Raw genomic sequence first — 26,787 nt, forward strand, 5'->3', positions numbered from 1 at the left:
ACCTGAAAATGCAATTTCTCAAATATTTTATACTCTGCAGGTGGTATAACAAGTCATTTAAAATACATTAATGAAAAACAATTTTACAGTCTACTATCCCTTTAACATAAAAACAATTTTACAGTGTACTGTCCCTTTAAGTTTAAAGATAAATTACTGCCTTCTAAGCCAAATGCCTCTCATGAGGATGCTGTTCAAGATATGCCACAGTTTTCTCCTCAAACGTCCCAAGCCTCAATGACTTTGTTTACAGTGCCCTGCGGGTCCTCTCAGCCTCCTGGAGGCGTTTATTTGCCAATACATTTTGCAGCACATATAGTTTCTGCAGTATCTGTGGCTTTATCTGCTTTTCCCATGACATGGAAGTGCAAGAGGAAATCAAAGCATTTTTCTGATAGTAAGGTGTCTGTTCCATCTTCTTCTGTGATGGTTGACCTCCCCCATAAGTCAGACAAGGAGGATACCTTGGTAGCTTCTGAGAGTGAGATCTCAGATTCTGACAGTATAAATCCTTTGACTGATTCTGCAGAAGTAAACTTCAGAATTAAGCTTGAACACCTTTGTTTACTTCTAAAGGAGGTAATGGCTACTTTGGATGACTCCGACTCTTTGTTCGTAGTCAACCCTAAAAAATTTAGGAAACTACTATCATGTTCCTTCTTCTGTGAAAGTTTTTCCTGTTCCAGACCATGTGTCGGAGATCATATCTCAGGAATGGGATAAGCCAGTGATCCCCTTCTCCCGTTTTTAAGAAGTTTCTTGTTGCTGACTCCATTCGGGACTCATGGCGCAATGTGCCTAAAGTGGATAAAGCTATTTCTACCTTGGCTAAGAGAACCACAATTCTTATAGAGGATAGTTTATTCTTTTAAAGATCCCATAGATAAAACGTTTGAGGCTTATTTAAAGAAAATGTATGTTCATCAGGGTTTACAATGGCAACCTGCTATTTGTATTGCTACGGTAGCAAGCGCAGCATCTTATTGGTGTGACGCTTTGTCCGAACCAATTTTAGAGGAGTCTTCGTTAGAGGAGATAGGATCAAGGCTCTCAAGCTGGCCAATTCCTTTATCTCTAATGCCAAAATGCAAGTCATTAGACTGGGAGACAAGTTGTCTGTTTCACTGTTCTAGCCCGCAGGGCTCTGTGGTTAAAATCTTAGTCAGCTGATGTTACCTCCATGTCCAAGCTCCTGTCGCTACCTTTCAAGGGCAAGACCCTGTTTGGTCCTGGTCTGGCAGGGATAATTTCTGAAATTAAGGGTGGAAAGGGGTCTTTTCTACCACAGGACAAGAAGAATAGACCTAAGGGATGCCAAACATTGAATTTTTGTTCCTTTAGTAACTTCAAAGGTAAAAAATCTTCCTCCTCCAAGCCTGAGCAGTCCAAGTCCTCTTGGAGACCCAATCCGTCTTGGAATAAGGGGAAGCAATCATAGAAGCCTTCATCTGAGGTTAAGTAAGCATGAAGGGCCCACCCCTGGTCCGGTAGTTGATCAGGTGGGGGGCAGACTTTCTTTGTTTCATCAAGCTTGGATACACAATATCCCAGACCCTTGGGCTGTGAACATAGTATCTCAGGGTTACAAAATATAATTCAAGACTTATCCTCCCAGGGGCAGATTTCTTCACTTAAGATTATCTGCAGATCAGAGGTATTCTTAAACTGCAGGATTTTTCTTCCCTTGGAGTAATTGTCCCAGTAAGGGAACAGGGTCTAGGATTCTATTAAAATCTGTTTGTGGTTCCAAAAAAAGAGGAAACTTTTCAACCCATTTTAGACCTGAAATGTCTCAACAAATTTCTCAGTCTACCATCTTTCAAGATGGAAACCATTCGGTCCATTCTTCCTTTGGTCCAAGAGGGTCAGTTCATGACGACCATAGACCTGAAGTATGCAAATCTTAATGTTCCCATTCACAGGGATCATCAGCAGTTCCTGGGATTCACTTTTCTAGACGAGCACTTTCAATTTGTTGCTCTTCTGTTTGGCCTTGCCCCGGGTCCCAGAATTTTCACAAAGGTTCTCGGAGTGCTCTTGGCAGTAGTCAGGTCTCAGGGAATTGCAGTGGCATCTTACCTGGACGACATCTTTGTTCAGGCATCATCTTTTCAACTTGCAAACTCTTTCATACAGAGATCTTGTTTTCTTTTCTACGTTTGCATAGATGGAAAGTAAATCTGGAGAAGAATCCCTTTGTTCCAGCTGCAAGGGTGTGTTTCTAAGGGACCATCATAGATTCCCTATCTATGGATTTTTTTGACGAAGGTTAGAAAATCCAAACTTCTCTCTTCTTGCCACTCTCTCCAGTCTTCTGTTCAGCCATCAGTGGCTCAATGCATGGAGGTAATTGGTCTGATGGTCGCTTCCATGGACATCATTCCCTTTGTTAGATTTCATCTGAGAGCTCTACAATTATGCATGCTCAGACAATGGAATGGAGACCATTCAGATCTATCTCAGAAGATAGATCTGGATCCTTTAACAATAAACTCTCTCTCGTGGTGGAATTCTCAGGATCATCTGTCTCAAGGCACATGCTTCCGGAGACTCTCCTGGGTGATTGTGACCACGGATGCCAGCCTGCTAGGCTGGGGAGCAGTCTGGGGCTCATTAAAGGCTCAGGGCCTGTGGACTCGGTAAGGAGTCTTCTCTCCCCATAAACATCTTGGAGTTGAGAGTGATCTTCAATGCCTTGATGGCTTGGCCTCAGCTTTTTTTATCCCAGTTTATCAGATTCCAGTAGGACAACATAACCTCGGTGGCTTACATCAACCACTAAGGAGGAACTCGGAGTTCCTTGGCCATGAAGGAGGTGACTCGCATTATTCACTGGGAGGAAGATCACGATTGTCTCCTATCTGCCACCTACATTCCTGGAGTAGACAAGTAGACAACTGGGAGGCAGATTTTCTGAACAGACAGACCTTTCATCCCGGGGAGTGGGCTCTCCATCTGGAGGTGTTCTTCATGTTAGCCCTCAAGTGAGAGTTGCCGGAGTTGGATCAGATGGTGTCTCGTCAGAATGCCAAACTTCCAAGGTACGGTTCAAGGTCAAGAGATCCTCAGGCTGCCCTTATAGATGCTCTTGCAGTTCCTCAGGATTTCGGTCTAGCATACCTGTTTCCTCTCCTTCCATGAGGCATTGCTCGTATCAAACAGGAGAGAGCATCTGTGATTTTGATAGCTCCTGCATGGCCCCGCAGGATCTGGTTCACGGATCTGGCAAAGATATCATCTCTTCCACCTTGGAGGTTACCTCTGAGGAAGGACCTTCTAACTCAGGGTCCTTTCCTCCATCCAAATCTAGTCTCTCTGAAGCTGACTGCTTGGAGATTGAATGAGTCAGTCATTTATACTATGCTTCAGGCCTGCAAACCAGTTACTCGTAAAATTTACCATAAGGTATGGTGCAACTACCTATTTTGGTGTGAATCGAAGGGCTTCTCTTGGAGTAGGGTCAGGATTCCTATAATTTTGTCTTTTCTCCAGAAAGGTCTGGAGAAGGGGTTGTCAGTCAGATTTCTGCACTGTTCATTCTTTTACACAATTGTTTGGCGGATGTGCCAGATGTTCAATCTTTTTGTCAGGCTAAAATTTTACCTACAGGCTACTAAGAATTTTCATCAGTCTTCTGCTCTATTGGCTTGTTTCTCTGGAAAGAGGAAGGGTCAAAAGGCTGCTGCTTCTTCTCTTTCCCTCTGATTGAAAAGTATAAGTCATTTTGCTTATGAGACTGCTGGACAGCAGCCTCCTGAGGGAATTACAGCTCATTCTACTAGGGCTGTCTCCTCATCTTGGGCTTTCAAAAATGAAGCTTCAGTGGAACAGATTTGCAAGATGGCTGCATGGTCCTTTCTGCATACTTTTTTTAAATTTTTTACAAATTTGATACTTTTGCCTCGGCTGAGGCCTTTTTTGGGAGAAAGGTTCTACAAACGGTGGTGCCTTTTGTTTAGGTCCGCCTGTCTTGTTCTCCCTCCCTGTTCATTCCGTGTCCTCTAGCTTGGGTATTGGTTCCCACTAGTAATTGGAATGACTTTGTGGACTCTCCATGTCTTAGGAAAGAAAACATAATTTATGCTTACCTGATAAATTTCTCTTTCCGGACATGGAGAGTCCACAACCCCATGCTTAAATAAGACATTATTTTTTGTTAAACCTCAGACACCTCTACACCTTTGTGTTATCTTCTTTTTCCATTTCCCTTCGGCTGAATGACTGGCAGTTATGGGTAAGGAAAGTGATACTTAACAGCTCTGCTGGGGTGCTCTTTGCCTCCTCCTGCTGGCCAGGAGTGAATATCCCACGAGTAATTTGAATGACGACGTGGACTCTCCATGTCCGGAAAGAAAGACATTTATCAGGTAAGCATACATTTTGCTTTTGTTATTGTTTTTGCAAAAAAAATATGTTTTTCTTAGGGCATCACTATTTGTTTAATGGATTTTTTATTTATTTATTTTTAAAAATGCATGGCTAGATATTTTTATGGAAAATTCAAATCCCGAATTCCTAATTTATTTTTACATAAAAATAAACTAAATATTTTTTTGTTTTTTCTGTGACATTTTGACCATGCTGAGATGCAAATTTGTTTGCAAATTGCTTCTTGACAAAATAAATGTTAAACCATATACAGGTAGCCCTCAGTTTACGCTGGGGTTAGGTTCCAGAAGGAATGGTTGTAAATCGAAACAGTTGTAAATTGAAACCCAGTTTATAATGTAAGTCAATGGGAAGTGAGTGAGTTAGGTTCCAGGCCCCTCTCAAAATTGACATAAGTAACACCTCATACATTATTTTTAAAGCTTTGAAATGAAGACTTTAAATGGTAAACAGCATTATAAACCTAAAAATATACTGTAGTTTGTATCATCATCAAACTAAGTTTAATAAACAAAAACATTTGCTAAGCTGCACCTAATAAAATTATTACACAAACACAGACTGTATCATCATCAAACTAAGTTTAATGAACAAAAACGTTTTTTTACTTGCATTTTTCTGCAGCTAAGGGAAGTGGCTGCTAGATCTTGTTCCTTTAAAAAATGGCTCCATTGCTCAGGTCTGGTTATACACTGATTAGCCTGCCTGTGTTTAATCACACAACAGACTGTATCATCATCAAACTAAGCTTAATGAACAAAAATGTTTTTTACTTGCCTTTTTCTGCAAACAGTTCTCTGCATTGAGTCTGCATCTAAGGGAAGTAGCTGCTAGATCTTGTTCCTTTGAAAGCTGATCCATTGATCATGTTTGGCTTGCTTTTCTTTGCATGTGTTTGCTGCAACACAAGCGGACAGCTCCACCTACTGGCTATTTAATTGTATGCATGTGCTAATGCTTTCAATAGCAGACAATGCTTTTCAATAGCAAAAAAAAGGGCGTTATTCTGGAACGGCACAAATTGAACCGTCGTGTGTGTGTGTTAAAATATAAACAACTAGATTTCTCCTGCTAATTGACATAACTCGTTCAAATCTCAAGCACAAAAAAGATTTATAGTTTTAATATGTTATAGTGCAATGACTTGCGTTATTTAATCTAAAAATAGAAATAAAACAATGTGAACAAGACATGTGTTTCCATTAAAATGCATTAGTGCTATCTCTTTTTAATCACAGGATGAATTACTAAATTGTAGTGGTTATTTATTTGTGTACTTACAGGCCAACAAACATCTCAGCAGATTATGAACAGGCACTGGCTTCTGCATGTACTATTCTTATAAAACATTCCAGTGTAAAAGTTCTATTTCCTAAGATCATTTTATTTTGAAACAAATTCCAAATGACTTTTTGTTTAACCCCTGCATAACTGTGCTTCTGTGCCACTTCAGATATAGATACAGCTAGTGAGCAAATGAGAAGCTAGCATACATGCATATGCTCCAATCACTGGTCGTTTCCTCATTCAGAGTAGAATGTGAGTTTCAGGAGTAGCTTTAGCTACATATTTAACATTCTTGAACAAGTTAAACAGATAGTGAAAGAAGAGTTTTTTTAAACATAAAATAGAGCAGGCAAAAGGTTATTTTATTTTCCATAGTTAAAAATTCTATTGGCGATCATATTTTGAGATGAAGATCCCTTTAATATTATAGAAGATAACGAGGAAGAAATCGAATAATTAAAATGTAATATAGATTTCATCTGAAATTGTATTTAATTTATTGTTCTAATAATAGATTTGTTTTTTTCCTATTTATAGGAATCGCTTCCATTGTCTCTTCAAGTAACTAGAACAGATGGGGTATGGGAAGGCAGTGCCCTTCTCCCATGGGATTATTTCCCCCCTTCAGTGGATAGATTTAATGCTTATGCAATCCACGGCTCTGGGGAAAAGAGAACGTATGAGTCACTTTATCCCGTTCCTGAGAATGAGTTACAAGAAGGGCAGCAGCCTGATTTGTAAGTATGACATTTTTGTGCTTTTTAGTCTACGTCCCTTTAATTTGGAGACCTCTAAGTGAGTTGAGAATCTATTTGAGTAAAGGTATTTGTGAAAAGCTGATTATTTGAAAGTCACCGCAGATATCAAGGGGACATGGAGCCCAACATTTTTCTTTTGTGATTCAGATAGAGCACAGAATTAAAAAAAAAAATCTGCTTCTATCATCAAATTTGGTTAACTCTCATGTTATTCTTTGCTTAAGAGCATACCTAGATAGTTGGTGTGCACATGTCTAAGCACAACATGGAAGCAAATATTGCTACCATCTAGTGTTCTTGCAAATGTGTAACAGAATTGTGATTGTTTAAAAAGATAAATAATCCCTTTATTACCCATTCCCCAGTTGTGTATAAACAACAGTTATATTAATATACTTTTTACCTCTGTGATTACCTTGTTTCTAAGCCTCTGCAGATTGTCCCATTATTTCAGTTCTTTTGTCAGACTTGCATTTTAGCCAATTATTTCTGACTTCTAAATAACTCCACTGGAGTGAGCACAATATTATCAATATGGCACACATGATCTAGCGTTGTCTAACTGTGAAAACCTGTGAAAATGCGCTGAGATTAAAGGTGGCCTTCAAGGGCTTAGAAGTTAGCATATGAGCCTACCTAGGTTTAGCTTTCAACAAACAATATTAAAAGAGTAAAGCAAATTTGATGTAAATTGCAAAGTTGTTTAAAATTGCATGCCCATAAAAGTTTAATTTTGACTAGACTGTCCCTTTGAACAAAGTTTTGCAAAACTGCTGCCATATACTGTACTACTCCAGGCACATGCACACTCCTGAGCCTGCCTCCCTCCCTACCAACGTTTGAAAATAGAAGTACATTTGGAAACTTTTTTTAAATTGTATGCTCCTTCTGAATCATGAAAGAAACATTTTAGGTTTTATGTCCGTTTAACCTCTCCATTTTCCTCTGCACAAGGGCAATATGTTAAAGCAGGCTTTCACCTATGGACTTGATTACCATCTTCTCCCCATATCCTGCAGATATTTCCATTCAGTTTCTACTAGAAGTTGAGAGCAAAAGACATAGTACATACTGTACATGCTTAACAGTATTTAAATGGACAGTAAAGTAAAAATTAATTGTTCATGCTTGAGTATACACTTTTTAACAACTTTCTAATTACTTCTATTATTTCATTTGCTTTTTTCTCTCTGTATCCTTTGTTAAGTATACCTAGGTAGGTTTAGAAGCAGCAATGCACTACTGGGAACTAGCTGTTGACTGGTGGCTGCATATATATGCCTTTTGTCATTGGCTTATCTGATGTGTTCAACTAGCTCCTAGTAGTGCATTGCTGCTTCGTCAACAAAGGATGCCAAGAGAATATTGTTTAAAATTGCTCTATCCAAATTATGTAAGAAAAAAAGGGGTTTTCATGTTACTTTAAAGGACATTCCAGCCAAAATGTACATGAACGCATTTCACTTTTGAATAGACAGATTTTTTTCAATGTATTTGAGTTAGAAAAAATGCTTCTAGTAAAAGCTATTGCTGCAGCATACTTCATCTACTAGCACTTTTAAACACTGTTTCTTCTCAGAAAACTGGCAGTGACTTGCATCATGCAAATGAGTCAAGGCCAACACAATATAAGGAACCCCCAGCTCCAATGAAAATAAGGAACCAGACACTCCAATGAAAATTCTGGTGCATGAAGCATATTTACATATGCTTTACATGCACATACACAGTAAAACATCTCACTTAACAGTTATAGCTTCTACTATAAACATTTTTGTTAATGCAAAAATATTGTAAAAGTCCTAATCAAAAATGAAATGCATTGATGTACCCCCCTTTTGGACAGAATGTCAATTTTTAAGTCTTGCCTGATTAACTAATTAACTAAAAAATAAATGACTAATATTGTGATTCAGATGACACAGCTATTGTACCCTAACTATAATTTTTTTAAAGCCATGGCACATCATTTAAAGACAGAGGTATTTTCACATTTAAATAATGGTGCTTCATAGTGAAAATAAAATCACGTTTAAATTAAACACTAAATACATTTGATGCACCTCCCTCTAATTATTGCTGCTGCCATATTGTAACCTAAGTTTCACTGCAGGTATCTGAAGCAGAGTTGCTGCACATGTGCAAACATATCAGCCCTTGAATTCAATGAATGCTAGATTTCAACATGGCAGCACTCATGACTAGAGGGTGGGGGGGAATAACCTTAATATAATGCTTATAATATGTATATAGTGTTTAATTTCCTTTTAATTGAGAATGTATAAAAATGATTCTGTTTTCTATAATACAAATAACCTAAAACCCTCAAAAGTATGGACAATGAAAACGCACACACCTCATTGTTAAAGACATAAACCAAATGGTTTCATATAAGAAACACTAATAAAAAAAAAATGTGCATATGATAAGGATTACTTATATGTAGCTCAACACAGAACACCAGAATGTGTCTTTATAGCCCATAGGAACCTTTTTATTAGATGTTAAATTGTGAAAATCCTTATACACTCTTACATGTATATATGCAGTGGATATGGGGACTATTTAAACAATGGATCTGTAGCTTTTATTTTTAGCCTTTTATGGATTCATATAATGTATCTGTTAATATAAGTGTTAAATGTTGAACTTAGTATTTGATTCAGTAAATTGTCAATAAAAATCTGGTTTTAGTGACGTGCTTATAATTTAGTAGAGTTTTTGTTTGTTTATTTTATATTGTCTGCACTATTATTAAGTATAATTTGTAGGTCTGTATGGAATATACAGAATAATTTAAATTGGCTGAGTACAGAGTGTTTGTTTTAGTTTTTGTAAGTAGTGAAGTATCTGTCTGCAGTCTCTCTGACCTGAGTTATTCATGAATAATTAATAAAGATGCCTATTTTTTGTATTTGTTTGCTCAGGAGAGCGAAGGCATTTATAATTAAAAAGCTTGCAATGGTTTGCTTGATATTGTTAAAATAGTGGAACATCAAATTAAAGAGAAAAAAAATTGAAAATAGTTTTTCTTTTTGCCAGCTTTTTCCGTTATACTTTTTATATTGCATATAAAAAACAAAGATAGAGCGCTGAACATGTTCTCAAATAGCAAAAATTGTTGCCAGATTCCTATTTAAACAGCTATAACAGACTGGAAACATCTACGAATCTTAGGCACTGAAAAGGTTAAAGTCACTTCCAACCCATGTTTTTTCTTTCTTAAACTTAAAAAATAATGTTACATAAGTCTGCACATAGTGCAGAATTATGTAACTATATTTTAGCGACAGCTTTAAAAATCAAAAGATTTGAGAGATTTTAGCTCTCAAAGTTATGCTTACCTGGTCTCCTCTCCAGACTCTTCTGATCAGGTCTTCTTTTCAAAAGCGGTTTGCGGGCGCGCGGTCTAATCACAGCCCGCCCCGATCGTGCTATTGAACTAAATGTAGCTCACTCCTGCTCTGGTCTGGTAGCGAGTAACATTTAGTTCAATAGACAGCGCACCTGTGAACCGCTATTGAAGAGAAGACCTGATCAGAAGAGCCTGGAGAGGAGACCAGGTAAGTGTAGAATTATATAACATTTATTTTTTAAGTTTACTGTCCCTTTAAAGGGCATTACAGGAACAACAGTCCCTGTAGTTCCTTGGTGCTAACTTATAATATATATATATATTTTTTTTAATTGGTTGCGGCAGGATGAAGAGAAAAGTTGGATGTGGGGAATGAAGGACAGGTTTAAGTTAAGCGTGACTCCGAGGCAGCGGACTTGGGGTGATGGGGAGATAGTGGTGCCGCCAACAGTGATAGAAAAATTAGAAACTGGATTAGAGTTAGAGGGGGGAATTAGAAGTAGTTCAGTCTTGGACATGTTTATTTTTAGGTGGTGATAGGCCATCCAGGAGGAAATGCCAGATAAGTAGTCGTTGATGTGAGAATTGACAGAAGGAGAGAGTGCAGGGATGGAAAGGTAGATCTGGGTATCATCAGCATAGAGGTGATAGCTGAAGCCATAGCTGTTGATAAGTTTACCGAGTGAAGAAGTGAAGAAGTGTAAATAGAGAAGAGTAGAGGACCCAGGACAGAGCCTTGAGGTACTCCAACAGACAGAAGCAATAGAGAGGAGGAGTCACCAGCAAAAGAGACGGAGAAGGATCTGTTAGAGAGATAAGAGAGAATCCAGGAGAGGGCAGTGTCACAGAGACCAAGAGAGCTGAGAGTCCGTAGGAGAAGGGGATGGTCAACAGTGTCAAAGGCAGCAGAGAGGTCAAGTTAGATGAGTATAGAGTAGTAGCCTTTGTTTTTAGCGGAAAGGAGATAGTTGGTTACCTTGGTGAGGGCAGTCTCAGTTGAGTGTTGGGGACAGAAGCCAGATTGCAGGGGGTCGAGCAATGAGTTGGAGGACAGGAAGTGGGTTAGGCGATTGAAAACTAGTTTTCTCCAACATAGGTGTGTCCGGTCCACGGCGTCATCCTTACTTGTGGGATATTCTCTTCCCCAACAGGAAATGGCAAAGAGCCCAGCAAAGCTGGTCACATGATCCCTCCTAGGCTCCGCCTACCCCAGTCATTCTCTTTGCCGTTGTACAGGCAACATCTCCACGGAGATGGCTTAGAGTTTTTTAGTGTTAACTGTAGTTTTTATTATTCAATCAAGAGTTTGTTATTTTAAAATAGTGCTGGTATGTACTATTTACTCTGAAACAGAAAAGAGATGAAGATTTCTGTTTGTAAGAGGAAAATGATTTTAGCAACCGTTACTAAAATCCATGGCTGTTCCACACAGGACTGTTGAGAGGAATTAACTTCAGTTGGGGGAACAGTGAGCAGTCTTTTGCTGCTTGAGGTATGACACATTCTAACAAGACGATGTAATGCTGGAAGCTGTCATTTTCCCTATGGGATCCGGTAAGCCATGTTTATTAAGATAGTAAATAAGGGCTTCACAAGGGCTTATTAAGACTGTAGACTTTTTCTGGGCTAAATCGATTCATATATTACACATATTTAGCCTTGAGGAATCATTTAATCTGGGTATTTTGGTAAAATTATATCGGCAGGCACTGTTTTAGACACCTTATTCTTTAGGGGCTTTCCCTAATCATAGGCAGAGCCTCATTTTCGCGCCGGTATTGCGCACTTGTTTTTGAGAGGCATGACATGCAGTCGCATGTGTGAGGAGCTCTGATACATAGAAAAGACTTTCGGAAGGCGTCATTTGGTATCGTATTCCCCTTTGGGCTTGGTTGGGTCTCAGCAAAGCAGATACCAGGGACTGTAAAGGGGTTAAAGTTAAAAACGGCTCCGGTTCCGTTATTTTAAGGGTTAAAGCTTCCAAATTTGGTGTGCAATACTTTTAAGGCTTTAAGACACTGTGGTGAAATTTTGGTGAATTTTGAACAATTCCTTCATACTTTTTCGCAATTGCAGTAATAAAGTGTGTTCAGTTTAAAATTTAAAGTGACAGTAACGGTTTCATTTTAAAACGTTTTAGAAGAGTTTCAGAATTATCTGCTCTGCAGTGTTCTCCTCCTTATCTGGTGTTCCATGCAGATAAGGTGGTTTTACGTACTAAACCTGGTTTTCTTCCAAAAGTTGTTTCTAACAAAAACATTAACCAGGAGATAGTCGTGCCTTCTCTGTGTCCGAAACCAGTTTCGAAGAAGGAACGTTTGTTGCACAATTTGGATGTTGTTCGCGCTCTAAAATTCTATTTAGATGCTACAAAGGATTTTAGACAAACATCTTCCTTGTTTGTTGATTATTCTGGTAAAAGGAGAGGTCAAAAAGCAACTTCTACCTCTCTCTCTTTTTGGATTAAAAGCATCATCAGATTGGCTTACGAGACTGCCGGACGGCAGCCTCCTGAAAGAATCACAGCTCATTCCACTAGGGCTGTGGCTTCCACATGGGCCTTCAAGAACGAGGCTTCTGTTGATCAGATATGTAGGGCAGCGACTTGGTCTTCACTGCACACTTTTACCAAATTTTACAAGTTTGATACTTTTGCTTCTTCTGAGGCTATTTTTGGGAGAAAGGTTTTGCAAGCCGTGGTGCCTTCCATTTAGGTGACCTGATTTGCTCCCTCCCTTCATCCGTGTCCTAAAGCTTTGGTATTGGTTCCCACAAGTAAGGATGACGCCGTGGACCGGACACACCTATGTTGGAGAAAACAGAATTTATGTTTACCTGATAAATTACTTTCTCCAACGGTGTGTCCGGTCCACGGCCCGCCCTGGTTTTTTAATCAGGTCTGATAATTTATTTTCTTTAACTACAGTCACCACGGTATCATATGGTTTCTCCTATGCAAATATTCCTCCTTAACGTCGGTCGAATGACTGGGGTAGGCGGAGCCTAGGAGGGATCATGTGACCAGCTTTGCTGGGCTCTTTGCCATTTCCTGTTGGGGAAGAGAATATCCCACAAGTAAGGATGACGCCGTGGACCGGACACACCGTTGGAGAAAGTAATTTATCAGGTAAACATAAATTCTGTTTTTCAAGGAATTTTGATACTAGCGGGAGCAGTGATATGGGGCAGTAGTTTGCAGGGGAGTTAGGGTCAAGGGAGGGTTTTTTAAGGATGGGGGTGACCTTTGCATGTTTGAAGGAGGCAGGGAATGAGCCGGTAGATAGGTTGCATATGTGAGTAAGAGCCGGAGTGAGGGTGGGAGACAGATGAGGAATTAGATGTGAAGGAATAAGGTCAAGTGGGCAGGTAGTGTGGTGTGAGGAAGACAAAAGGCAAGCCACTTCACTCTGTGGTTGGGAGGAGGGTGCAGAGAGTGGCAGAGGGGGTGACTGGGAGCAGAGTTGGGAGATTGCAGGTTTGTGTTGGGATGCTTCTTCAGATGGCAAGTGTTTTATTGAAAAAATATTCAGCAAGGTCTTGAGCACTGAATGCAGATGAGGGGGGTGGTGCAGGTGAGTAGAGGAGAGAGTTGAAAATGGAGAAGAGTCTTTTAGGGTTTGATGAGTGAGTGGGTATAAGAGAAGAGAAGTACGTTTGCTTAGCTACGCGAAGTGCAGAGGTGTAAGAGTAAATAATTAACTTATAGTGCATGAAATCAGGTTCAGAGCGGCATTTCCTCCAGGCACGTTCAGCAGTGCGGGAGTATTTTTATAGGTGGCATGTTTGTTGGGAGTAAAAAGTCCAAGAGGCAGCCGCACCATAAAAATAGTAATTTTATTGGGTTAATACAAAAGCATAAAAATGCAACGTTTCGAACCACACAGGTTCTTAATCATGCATGATTAAGAACCTGTATGGTTCGAAACGTTGCATAAACGTTTTTACTATTTTTATGGTGCGGCTGCCTCTTGGACTTTTTACTGATTTTGAGGGTTTAGAGTGTGAACCCTGCAGCAGGCACATCCCTGACACTTGTGCTGAACTTCTCTGTTTATGTTTGTTGGGAGTGCCAGGGCTGGAGCTGACGAGGTGGGGCTTTGCGAGGTTTGGGCGGAGCAAGAGTGTCAAGTGCAGCGGAGAGAGTATTGTTATAGTGGGTTATAGCAAGGTCAGGGCAGGATATCGGGGAAGTGGGGGGGAGGCATATTTGAATAAGATTGGAGAGTTGGGGAGGATCCACAGTGTGCAGATTTCTACTGGTGCGGGGGCGTGAGGGGGAAGTGTGTTTAGCATCTATATTAGGATTAAAGGTAAGCAGATGGTGGTCTGAGATGGAAAATGGGAGACAGGCAACATCAGAGAGAGAGCAGAGATAGGAGAATACCAGATCAATAGAGTGTCCATCGCGGTGGGTAGGGAATAGGGTGGATTGTGATAGGCCGAAGAAGTTAGTGAGTGAGAGAAGTTTAGAGGCAGCAGGGGAAGATGGGTTGTCAATGGGGATGTTGAAGTCCCCTAGGATTAGAGCAGGTGTATTTGTAGAGAGAAAGTAAGGAAGCCAGGCAGAAAAGTTGTCAAGGAATTGGGAGGTTGGTCCAGGGGGGCGATAGATAACTGCCACTCTGAGAGAGAGGGGGGAGAACAGGCGAATGCAGTGGACTTCAAAGGAAGAAATGGAGAGAGATGGAAACGGGGATAGGTACTGATAGGAGCAGGAGGGGGAGAGTAAGATGCCAACACCGCTGCCATGTCTCTCACCTGGCCTAGGTGTGTGGCTAAAGTGGAGACCACCGTGTGTGAGAGCAGCAATGGAAGCAGTGTCAGAGGAAGATAGCCAGGTATCCGTAATTGCTAAAAGTTTGAAAGCGTTGGAAACAAACAGGTCGCAAACAGTTGTAAGTTTGTTACAGACGGAGCGAGCATTCCAGAGGGCACAAGAAAAGGGAGGGGATAGGCGCTATGTGTTAATGGAGATGAGATTGTTGGTATTGCATTGGGAGATGGAGCGAGAATGTGAAAGTGTGGTGATTGCTGCAGGGCCAGGGTTAAGAGAGACATCACCAGCAGCAAGCAGTAGTAGCAGTGAGAGTGACAGAAGATGAGAGTGAGATTTGTAGGAGCGGGTATGATTAGACACAAGAGAGTTAGAGGGGGAAGTGTTTCTAAGGAAACAAAGTAGTTCATGAGAGGACAGCATAGGGGATGAGAGAAGGGAGGGTGAGATATGGATAGTGTGGGGATTGTTATAGGGACATGCAGTGATTTTTAGGAGAAGGGCAGACAGAGAGAGCAGAAAAGTCATAGAGAGCATTGTGTAGAAGTATAGTTATTAAGTTTACCTGTTAGTTGGTCTGCAGTATCCACCTCCAGTTTCTAACTCCAGTGAGTAACTTGTAACATAGAGCTACCTAGAATCGGAGAGCCAAGGCTCAAGAAGGAGCCTTTATGCTTGCTCTATATTTATCAGTGAAAAGTAATGAAATTATTCTAAGTAGCTGTTACAGGCAGTCTTAGCTAGTCAGGAGTTACTCACTTGCAAATTAGAGGTTTGGGGTGGCAGGAAGAAGGAATTTTAGACAGTGTCTGATAAAATGATTACAGGTAGACAAAATGGAGATGGAGGAAATGATTACCTGGGGAATCTAGCACAAATTAAAGGGGCATTTTAATGCAGTCAGGGAGGCAGAAGCAGGAAGACATACCAGGGGAATCTAGCACAAATTAAATGGGCATTTAAAAGTAGTCAGGGAGGCAGAAGCGGGAAGACCTAACACAATGACCTAACACAAGCTTAGTATCTTATACAAAAAGACCTCATCTGAGGGGCAGGAATAGAACAATATACATCTTGGTAGGAAACATTATGGAAGATTAAACCGCAACTAATTTCAATTTAACATGTATTTGCATAATGAAAAGGCATCAGAAACATGGTTAACATATATATTATCATACATATATGTGCTAAAGTCAATATAATCGTCCCTTCAATCAGCATGTGAGCTCTAAGGCAACAGAACAATAGATTACCCTATTCCAGATTTGGGAGGCAAGTCTGGTGTAGTAGGACAATCCTGAGAAATTATGGGTATAATAAAAGTGCTCCCATGGTAGATCTCGCAACCTCTTTTTTTAAAAGCCTCTCTAAAATATGTGACCTCTGACTCAGGATCAGGCTCTTCAGTACACTATTGGTCTGTAGCTGGAAAGATCTAGGTGAGTATCGTAGCCACTTGCTAAAGAAGCCTCTTGCAAGCTTGAACACAGGGACTTGATCATACGGCGCCTGTATGGAGCTGTCAGCTGCGCCACTCACTGCAGTGTTGCTTTGTTTCTCCAGTATAATTTTCGTTGCATGTTCTACCGCTGGTGCTGCTTCCAATTTCTCTGATTCTTTAGGGTAGATATCTTCTGGTTTGCCAGCAGGATTGAGCAGGACTCCTTGAATCTTGTGCGTATATGCGTTCGGTCAGGCACGAGAAGTGGTCATAGAATAGAGAGTCCAGCATTTTTAGCAAGGATGGTTTACTAGGCTCCATTGTAAAGAAAGAAAGAAATAGGAGGATTTCATATTTTTTTGTCTAGTGTAGTTTTCATGTTAGGTTCAGCACTCACAACTGCTTCTTTGCTACTGCGTTTCATCTCTGTCATGCTAGGAAAGGGAGGGGGGTTGGTTGGGACCGATCAAGGTAGCGTCTGAGTCCTCTAGACATTTATAGTGGGCTGGCTTTTTTTCCAGCCTATTGATATATTCATTTTTTGAACGATCACAATGTGTACTTGGCATGCTTCTTTCTGTTTTGTGTGTTAAATGACTCATGTTTTGCAGATATCTACAAACTGTTTTTAAATTTCTTATTGTTATAAACACAAACAATTAGTATCTGATATTTTTAAGATTGCGTCATTGGACACCATGATTTTGCAACTACATCAAACTGTCACAGTCCCTGAGAGTCCTGAAAGTGCTGTTGATGCTACAGTCGATTTCATGGTCTATTTACAAATTGGCGTGTAACATCATTGTGACTTACTTCAGTTCTTCATTATTTCTATGAGTAAATCCTGTTTCTACAACTTCATCATATGTAAATCTTTATCGTCTATTTGTTGCTCTACACTTTTAAAAATTAAATCTTCTTTTCCCAATTTAATTTAGACATTTTAATTTATAATGTCTAAAGCAAAAATGTATCTGAGGTACTTTGGCAAATGTTTGCCAAATATAAATGCACTGGCTAATTCTTTCAAAGACATTACATGCGCTACTATATTTTCCCCTTGTCTTTCTGTCCACAATAAAATGTATACATTCTGCAATTTCCAGTAATGTTGGCTTTTAACGGTCAGTCAGTACGTACATTATCTCTGCTAATGACTTTGAAGGACTGTCAGTGTAAAGTATATGTCTAAGACATTTGTGCCTAAAAGGCTGATCGTAAGAGCTTACCAGTAGGTTACAAGTAAAGTCCCAAAATACTTGTTCTGAAGCCAAATATTGCAGGTAAAACTATATTTATTTTTAACAATACAAAGCAGTCAGAAAGACCTGTTTTATCTGATGCATTTTATGCACTTATTTAGAGATCACTGAATGCTAAATTAAAAAATCTGGCTAATAGACTAAATAAACGTATGCCTTTTTAAATTAATAATAATTAGATAAAGTACGGCTATGCTTCTCTAATTAGACAAAAAGAAGGCATTTGTTTGAGTTAATTGAAACTTTCTAGAAGCAATTTTAGATTATTTTGGTAATTTACAAACTATCATTTAAGCTTTACACTTCTCCCACTAGCAAAGATGGTGGGTTTCCTGTCCCAACTCATTCATGTTCAAAATTGCACAATGCCCTTTTGCATTTAGCCTTATGTGTTAATATTGATATTAAAATACAATGTAGGGAATACAAAATCTCACCTTCCGCAAGTGACATTCTTCAGTCCATTGCAAAATCGTTTTTCTATATGGCTAATTTATATAATTTAATTTCATATTTGTTAACTATTTCAGATTGAAGGTAAACTCAAACAAATGTGAAGCACTCAGTCTTATAGTGTCCTCCATAAAAATAACATTATAATATAAGATTCTTTATTTGTTTCAGATTATTCTGTTGTCTATTAAGTTAAAACCTTTAGACATTAAAATAATATAATCAGAAATTATTTAATATATATGGGGGTCTAAAATACATTTACAAGCCTGAAATGAAGGTCTTTAGGAGGCATTCTTCTCAGATGTTTCCATGCCTAATGTTGATCACAATTAACCATAGCAGGGTCTCCTTAAAAACTGATTTACTTAGTGAATCTAAGTGTGTTGTCTTCTTAAATTCAGATCATTAATTTGACAGACCTCAGTTATATTATCACATACAGTACATACATATTTAAACTAATTATAACTACTGACTTCTTTAAAAAGTAGAACAGCAGTGAATATTTTATTACCTCTTGATAAATGTGCTTTTCAGTTCATGTAGGGATCCTCTGGTGAATTTTAACCAATCATAAGCTGCTCTTGCCTCTAAAGGAATCTGTCCTCCCTCTGTTTGTACTGTATGTGTGAGTTAAAGATTTTACATGTTTCAGAGATGTTGGCAGCCATGCCTACTCCATGTAAGATCAAAAGAGGTTTATCTAACAATCATATGCAAAACAGAATGTGAAGCAGTCTGCCAGGAACGAACAGCAGCATCAATAGCTTGTTCTATGGCCCGGTTGCCACCTGGTAGTAGCTTCTTTCTGCCCAATTGTGCTTTTCACAGAGGAAAACTTTCCTGTAGTATATCAGTCTGATCCCGCCGACATGGTCAGTTCAGCCCCGAAATACCAGGCAATTCTCCTCTGAACAAGGAACATGACAACCCCAGACGATCGTTTCGGCCTCCTTTGGGCCTCGTCAGTGAGGTGCAGCCATAACTCTCTAAGCACATTGGGCAAGGAGTCCACGTCTGGTTTCCCCCATCACCCTTAGGGAGACTCTCCCCAGGGTCATATTTACATATGCAAAACAGAATGAGAAGCAGTCTGCCAGGAACGAACAGCAGCATCAATAGCTTGTTCTATGGCCCGGTTGCCACCTGGTAGTAGCTTCTTTCTGCCCAATTGTGCTTTTCACAGAGGAAAACTTTCCTGTAGTATATCAGTCTGATCCCGCCTACATGGTCAGTCCAGCCCCGAAATACCAGGCAATTCTCCTCTGAACAAGGAACATGACAACCCCAGACGATCGTTTCGGCCTCCTTTGGGCCTCGTCAGTGAGGTGCAGCCATAACCCTCTAAGCACATTGGGCAAGGAGTCCACGTCTGGTTTCCCCCATCACCCTTAGGGAGACTCTCCCCAGGGTCATATTTACATATGCAAAACAGAATGAGAAGCAGTCTGCCAGGAACGAACAGCAGCATCAATAGCTTGTTCTATGGCCCGGTTGCCACCTGGTAGTAGCTTCTTTCTGCCCAATTGTGCTTTTCACAGAGGAAAACTTTCCTGTAGTATATCAGTCTGATCCCGCCGACATGGTCAGTCCAGCCCCGAAATACCAGGCAATTCTCCTCTGAACAAGGAACATGACAACCCCAGACGATCGTTTCGGCCTCCTTTGGGCCTCGTCAGTGAGGTGCAGCCATAACCCTCTAAGCACATTGGGCAAGGAGTCCACGTCTGGTTTCCCCCATCACCCTTCGGGAGACTCTCCCCAGGGTCATATTTACATATGCAAAACAGAATGAGAAGCAGTCTGCCAGGAACGAACAGCAGCATCAATAGCTTGTTCTATGGCCCGGTTGCCACCTGGTAGTAGCTTCTTTCAGCCCAATTGTGCTTTTTAACAGAGGAAAACTTTCCTGAAGTATATCAGTCTGATCCCGCCGACATGGTCAGTCCAGCCCCGAAATACCAGGCAATTCTCGTCTGAACAAGGAACATGACAACCCCAGACGATCGTTTCGGCCTCCTTTGGGCCTCGTCAGTGAGGTGCAGCCATAACCCTCTAAGCACATTGGGCAAGGAGTCCACGTCTGGTTTCCCCCATCACCCTTAGGGAGACTCTCCCCAGGGTCATATTTATATATGCAAAACAGAATGAGAAGCAGTCTGCCAGGAACGAACAGCAGCATCAATAGCTTGTTCTATGGCCCGGTTGCCATCTGGTAGTAGCTTCTTTCTGCCCAATTGTGCTTTTCACAGAGGAAAACTTTCCTGTAGTATATCAGTCTGATCCCGCCTACATGGTCAGTCCAGCCCCGAAATACCAGGCAATTCTCCTCTGAACAAGGAACATGACAACCCCAGACGATCGTTTCGGCCTCCTTTGGGCCTCGTCAGTGAGGTGCAGCCATAACCCTCTAAGCACATTGGGCAAGGAGTCCACGTCTGGTTTCCCCCATCACCCTTAGGGAGACTCTCCCCAGGGTCATATTTACATATGCAAAACAGAATGAGAAGCAGTCTGCCAGGAACGAACAGCAGCATCAATAGCTTGTTCTATGGCCCGGTTGCCACCTGTTAGTAGCTTCTTTCTGCCCAATTGTGCTTTTCACAGAGGAAAACTTTCCTGTAGTATATCAGTCTGATTCTGCCGACATGGTCAGTCCAGCCCCGAAATACCAGGCAATTCTCCTCTGAACAAGGAACATGACAACCCCAGACGATCGTTTCGGCCTCCTTTGGGCCTCGTCAGTGAGGTGCAGCCCTAACCCTCTAAGCACATTGGGCAAGGAGTCCACGTCTGGTTTCCCCCATCACCCTTAGGGAGACTCTCCCCAGGGTCATATTTACATATGCAAAACAGAATGAGAAGCAGTCTGCCAGGAACGAACAGCAGCATCAATAGCTTGTTCTATGGCCCGGTTGCCACCTGGTAGTAGCTTCTTTCTGCCCAATTGTGCTTTTCACAGAGGAAAACTTTCCTGTAGTATATCAGTCTGATCCCGCCGACATGGTCAGTCCAGCCCCGAAATACCAGGCAATTCTCCTCTGAACAAGGAACATGACAACCCCAGACGATCGTTTCGGCCTCCTTTGGGCCTCGTCAGTGAGGTGCAGCCATAACCCTCTAAGCACTAGACGAGGCCCAAAGGAGGCCGAAACGATCGTCTGGGGTTGTCATGTTCCTTGTTCAGAGGAGAATTGCCTGGTATTTCGGGGCTGAACTGACCATGTCGGCGGGATCAGACTGATATACTACAGGAAAGTTTTCCTCTGTGAAAAGCACAATTGGGCAGAAAGAAGCTACTACCAGGTGGCAACCGGGCCATAGAACAAGCTATTGATGCTGCTGTTCGTTCCTGGCAGACTGCTTCTCATTCTGTTTTGCATATGTAAATATGACCCTGGGGATGGTCTCCCTAAGGGTGATGGGGGAAACCAGACGTGGACTCCTTGCCCAATGTGCTTAGAGGGATATGGCTGCACCTCACTGACGAGGCCCAAAGGAGGCCGAAATGATCGTCTGGGGTTGTCATGTTCCTTGTTCAGAGGAGAATTGCCTGGTATTTCGGGGCTGAACTGACCATGTCGGCGGGATCAGACTGATATACTACAGGAAAGTTTTCCTCTGTGAAAAGCACAATTGGGCAGAAAGAAGCTACTACCAGGTGGCAACCGGGCCATAGAACAAGCTATTGATGCTGCTGTTCGTTCCTGGCAGACTGCTTCTCATTCTGTTTTGCATATGTAAATATGACCCTGGGGATGGTCTCCCTAAGGGTGATGGGGGAAACCAGACGTGGACTCCTTGCCCAATGTGCTTAGAGGGATATGGCTGCACCTCACTGACGAGGCCCAAAGGAGGCCGAAACGATTATCTGGGGTTGTCATGTTCCTTGTTCAGAGGAGAATTGCCTGGTATTTCGGGGCTGAACTGACCATGTCGGCGGGATCAGACTGATATACTACAGGAAAGTTTTCCTCTGTGAAAAGGACAATTGGGCAGAAAGAAGCTACTACCAGGTGGCAACCGGGCCATAGAACAAGCTATTGATGCTGCTGTTCGTTCCTGGCAGACTGCTTCTCATTCTGTTTTGCTTATCTAACAATCAACCTACAGTTGATTTATCTAGCCATTGTAAATCTCTTAGGATCAGCTAAGCATTGACTCAGAGTCAAACTCTTAACACCTCAGATCTAGATTCTGAAGGTGAAGAAATATCAGATGATCAGGAGTCAGTTGCTAAGCAGTATACAAAATTCTCTTCTTTCATGTCCAAGCTCGAACATCTTTGTACCTTACTAAAGGAGGTCTTATTTACTTTAGGTTCCAACAGTCTAAGGGGCCTATCTATCCAGCTCCATATGGAGCTTGATGCCCCGTGTTTTTGGCGAACCTGCATACCCTAGCTCAATAACCCTGTCCTGAAGCAAATTTATGGTGGATAGTTAAATCCACCAAAGAAGAATACACATATAGCACTCTTGAGCTTAAGGTATATGTCGACAGCAACGAATTGCAATGAAAAAACTATCAATTGTTCACAACAGTTAATGAGTTGATGATCATAACTGATCATAGAGGTGAGAGAAAGGGAGATTATAAAATATAACTTTTATTTACATATTGATTAAAAAAGGGGTGGTGGGGAAAAACACACAGTTAAAAACACACACAATGTGGACTCATGCGTGAAATAACCTAGTCTATCTTGGTATTAAGTAACCCTAATTATGGGGGAATAAGGTCAAGACCACTAAGAAAGTCAGGACTGGGGGCAATAATGTGAGGAGTTGGTTTACAATTATACTGATTGAGGGTTTACACGATTATAAGTGTATATTGCAACATAGTTAGGTATCATGAGCTCATAGCTTTTGATTTGGCTGTCCCAAATTGAACAAGCATGCATCCAGTATCAATCTGGTATACTTGGTCAGTTATGTGTTGGTTGTATACACATATAAATAATATGACTTTAAATGTTGCAATTTGTGCTCTTTGTGAGCCTTGCTGCATCTATAAGTTTAACCATCCAAAAAATATGTTTTTTTGTATTAATACCATACTAAAAATATTTATGTTTATGTATGGATATATATAAGTATATTTTTGGGTGCGACTTTGTGTATTCAATTATCAGTATATTAATCTCAAAAGAGTTGTTTAATTATAGAAATTGCAATCAAAGTTATCTGTACAGAATCTTTGTATATTCTATATGTACCTTGATAATGGTATTTTGGTTATGTCATAGTCGTGGTTTTGGTATCTGATATTATATTCCTATACTTCAATGTATCAAGAGATAGTATCCAACCTATGGAATGAGTAAATCTGTTCTATAAATATAAACAATGTTGCAATACTCAGTTGAATATATTTTGTGATTCAACATATAGATTTGGTGTTGTAATACAAGTTGCAGTTATATATACTTATGCATCAAGCTGATATAATCTTGCTTTGGCATTAGGCTGATATAGTCATGCTGCTGTATTGATAAACTATGTATTGGGGTTAAATTGTATAACAATACGAATTCTGATTAATTTTGTCTTGTGGAGCTACAGTTCTATCACTATTGATGTAATATCAGTTACTGCAAGAAACGTTTTTTTAAATATCAAATACGGTCAATTGCTTTGCACACACACAGACTTAGTTGTGCAATTCTATAATATTCAATAAATAAATTGACCTTGTAGGTAAGGAAATAATTTTAATTTAACTGATAACTTGCTATTTGGATGTTAACTTGCTGTAAATTTTAAGTCATTACTGGGATTGCAGTATGTGTCCTATTATTTCAATACCCTGGATATAAAGGTAGCAATACAATGACTCCAATTGGTGCTAAGTTTTGAACGTATAGATGTTCTGATACCACAAGTAACGTTTGTTTATTTGAGATTGTTAAATAGTAACATATTCAGCTGTGTTGTTGCATACATCCAATTGCCCAACTGACAACGCTTTTAAATGTTAAACGCTGCCAATGTGAATTTAATCAGACATGTTATTTAGGATTGTTAAATAACATATTCAGCTGTATTGTTACGTAAATACCAAACGTAAATACCAAATTCCCAACTGACAACACTTTTAAAAGTTAAACGCTGCTGTTGTAAGTTTAGTCAAATTGTTTATTGGGATCGTTAAATAATATATTCAGCTGTTGTAACGTGAACCCCCAGTACCCAACTAACAGCACTTTAAATGTTAAATACTGCCATTGTGAATTGGATCAAACGATCTAAGCAGCTATATATAGCACTGTGTTGAGTCATTGATAATAGCGGATTCTTATGGTTCTATTAACAGATTAACTAGGTTTTGAATAAAGGATTGAGTCTAAATTGCGGCAAATTAAAAATAAGGATAAGAGTTCCCCTTAACTCCTAAGTCCCTAACATGTTTCGCCGGTACACCCGGCTTTTTCAAAGGGGCTCTGAGCAGGCGGACAGACATTGCCACAAATCAACCCGATCGAGTACAATCATGTTGATTGACAACCCCCTGCTGGTGGCCGATTGGCCGCGAATCTGCAGGGGATGCCGTTGCACCAGCAGCTCACAAGAGCTGCTGGTGCTATGCTGAATACGGAGAGGTCATTGCTCTCCACATTCAGCGAGGTCTGTCGGACCAGCTCCGACAGACTGTTGTTAAATAGGCTTTTAAGCCTTCTAAGGTTAAATCCATCAAATAATAGTTTTTGATTTTCAAACATTCTGTTAAGACTACAGAGGTTTTTCCTGTTCCAGAAGTGATTACTGAGATAATTTCCAAAGATTGGTCTAAGCCTGGTATTCTTTTTAATCCATCCTCAGCATTTCAGAGGATGTTTCCCTAACCAGCTTCTAGTGTAGAAGTTTAGTAAACTGTTCCAAAGGTGGACAGTGCTGTTCCAAAGACAATGCAATTTCCACTTTAGCAAAACACACTCCTATTCCCTCAGAGGATAGTACATATTTTAAAGACTTTGGACTGAAAATTATAGTAGCCTATACTCTTTGGTGTGACAATCTTTGTGATCAAATTTCAGATGATTCTCAAAACCATTAAAACTTTTTAAATGAGTAAATTCTTTTATTTGTGATGCTATTGTTGACATAATCAGAATTAATGCTAAAAATATGGCATTAATGATTTTGCCCAGAAGAGATTTGTTGCTCAAATAATGGTCTGCTGATATAGTGCTAGATTAAGGGGCCGATTTACTAATGTGCGGGCAGACACGATTCACTGTAGTGGATCATGTCCGCTACACATCGATAAATGCCGACAGCATACGCTGTCTGCATTTATAATTGCACAAGCATTTCTAGTGAAATGCTTGTGCAATGCCACCCCCTGCACATTCGGGTTGTCAATCAACCCGATTGTATCCCATAGGGCTGATTGCTGTCCACCACCTCAGAGGTGGCAGACGAGTTACGACCACTGCTTTTAAACTTCCGCTTCCAGTGGACCTGAAGCGGAGTGAGTCGGAAGCAGCATTCGCTGCTTCGTAAATCGACCCCTAAGAGTGGAGCGCATTGCATTCTCTAGAAGTAAGCTTTTCTTTCCTTAACCATGTAGAGTCCACGACAAAATTCCAATTACTAGTGGGATATTAACTCCTGGCCAGCAGGAGGATGCAAAGAGGACCACAGGAAAGCTGTTAAGTGTTACCCATAACCCCCAGTCATTCTCTTTGCCTCTGTCAATGGAGGAGGTGAAGTTTGGTGTCTGAAGATATTAATTCCTTTTTTTGGGTACTTTTCCCTGCAAGCAAGGATTTTGGTTTCCAGGAGGGGGTTTTCTGGAACACGGTTAGAGACTCCAATAGGTGCAGATCAACAAAAAAAAAAACAGTAACTGCTACCTAAGCTAACCCAGAGAGCCTTAGCAAACGGCGGATCAGGCCGGAAAACAACTAGATAGGTACAAAAATCACAGGCTCTACTCAGTTAGTGTAAAGCTAAAAAATATAAATTTTATTGGTTTCCATAAAAAAGTATAGTGTTCCCAGGCACATGGCATACACAGCAAGGTCTGTCTTGCGCATTTCATGCACCCTAGTGGCGCTTAATCATAGACGGATTTGGGATTAGCTGTGTCCACGTCAATCTCTTGAGAAAGAGTAGTTGTGGCTTTTAAGCAGTTAGAAAGTAGTGAGGTGGTCCTTGCTCAGGTTTCTAACATATTTGCTGCCCTTGTGTTGAAAGCAAGAGTTGGTTACTCTGTTTTTTTCTTTTTCTACAGGTCTCTGTAAGGAGTATGTGTCGTTTCACACCTTGAGAGCTGTCTTTATGCCGGATAGCTGGATTGCAGGTAAGTGCCTTTGTCTTCTAGGTCTTGGAGACTTGCACTTAAAAGGATTATCTGCATTATTTATTTGGGACATGCTTAATCCTTAATAAAGGATTTTTTTTAGGCAGTGTGCAGGCACAAAAAACAACAACGTATGTGATAACAGGAGAATGGGGGTTCATTTTCCTTTATGGGTTTGATGGAGTTAACCTAAAATTTCTGGCTCATTTTGTTTTTGGACTCTGTTGGGGGTCTTATTGGGGCTTCTGTCTGTGTTTTATACACTTTTTTAGCTCAAGAGAGTTTGTCAGAGGAAGACTAGTAGTTTTTAAACTGATTGTGTCAGTTTACTGTTCTGTCTACTGTTACTGTCTAATACAGCATCAGAAACGTGCACTTTTGCTTTTACAGTTTTTACTTTTACAGTTTCTGTTCAGCCGGTCACATGACTCCTTCTCTTTTGCTCTCAGATCTGATCAGAGCGACGTCGGCTGTGAGACATTTCTGTGAAACCGGCAGTTTTATTCCTGGCAAGATTTTCTTACTCCGGAGGGCCAGGTAGGGTAGCTCAGTCTGCTAAGGTGTAGAGGGTCCTTATTTAGGGGTAAGTTTTTGAGCGCAAATTCGCTCTGAGTAAATTTAAAGTGTCAATTAAAAAAAAAAAAATCTTGTCATTCCTCAATCTTTGGTTTAAGATATGGACATGGAGCAGGATCCTGGACAAATGTTTGTTGTGTCTAGAGACCCAAATTGTGTTACCTAGGCAATTT

At 40.4% G+C, this 26,787-nt stretch overlaps 1 protein-coding gene across 4 annotated transcripts in view; it reads left to right on the plus strand.

Moving 5' to 3' along the window:
- Nucleotides 1-26,787, plus strand: part of C2H4orf33 (chromosome 2 C4orf33 homolog) — a 143,386-nt gene that overhangs the window by 88,406 nt on the left and 28,193 nt on the right. For all 4 annotated transcript variants that reach the window (XM_053703660.1, XM_053703657.1, XM_053703659.1 and 1 more), the window contains one exon: nucleotides 6,214-6,413. In XM_053703660.1, the coding sequence (XP_053559635.1) occupies nucleotides 6,214-6,413 (200 nt within the window). The remainder of the gene's footprint in view (nucleotides 1-6,213; nucleotides 6,414-26,787) is intronic.

Source organism: Bombina bombina, chromosome 2 (assembly GCF_027579735.1).
Source record: "Bombina bombina isolate aBomBom1 chromosome 2, aBomBom1.pri, whole genome shotgun sequence".
Classification (NCBI taxonomy): domain Eukaryota; kingdom Metazoa; phylum Chordata; class Amphibia; order Anura; family Bombinatoridae; genus Bombina; species Bombina bombina.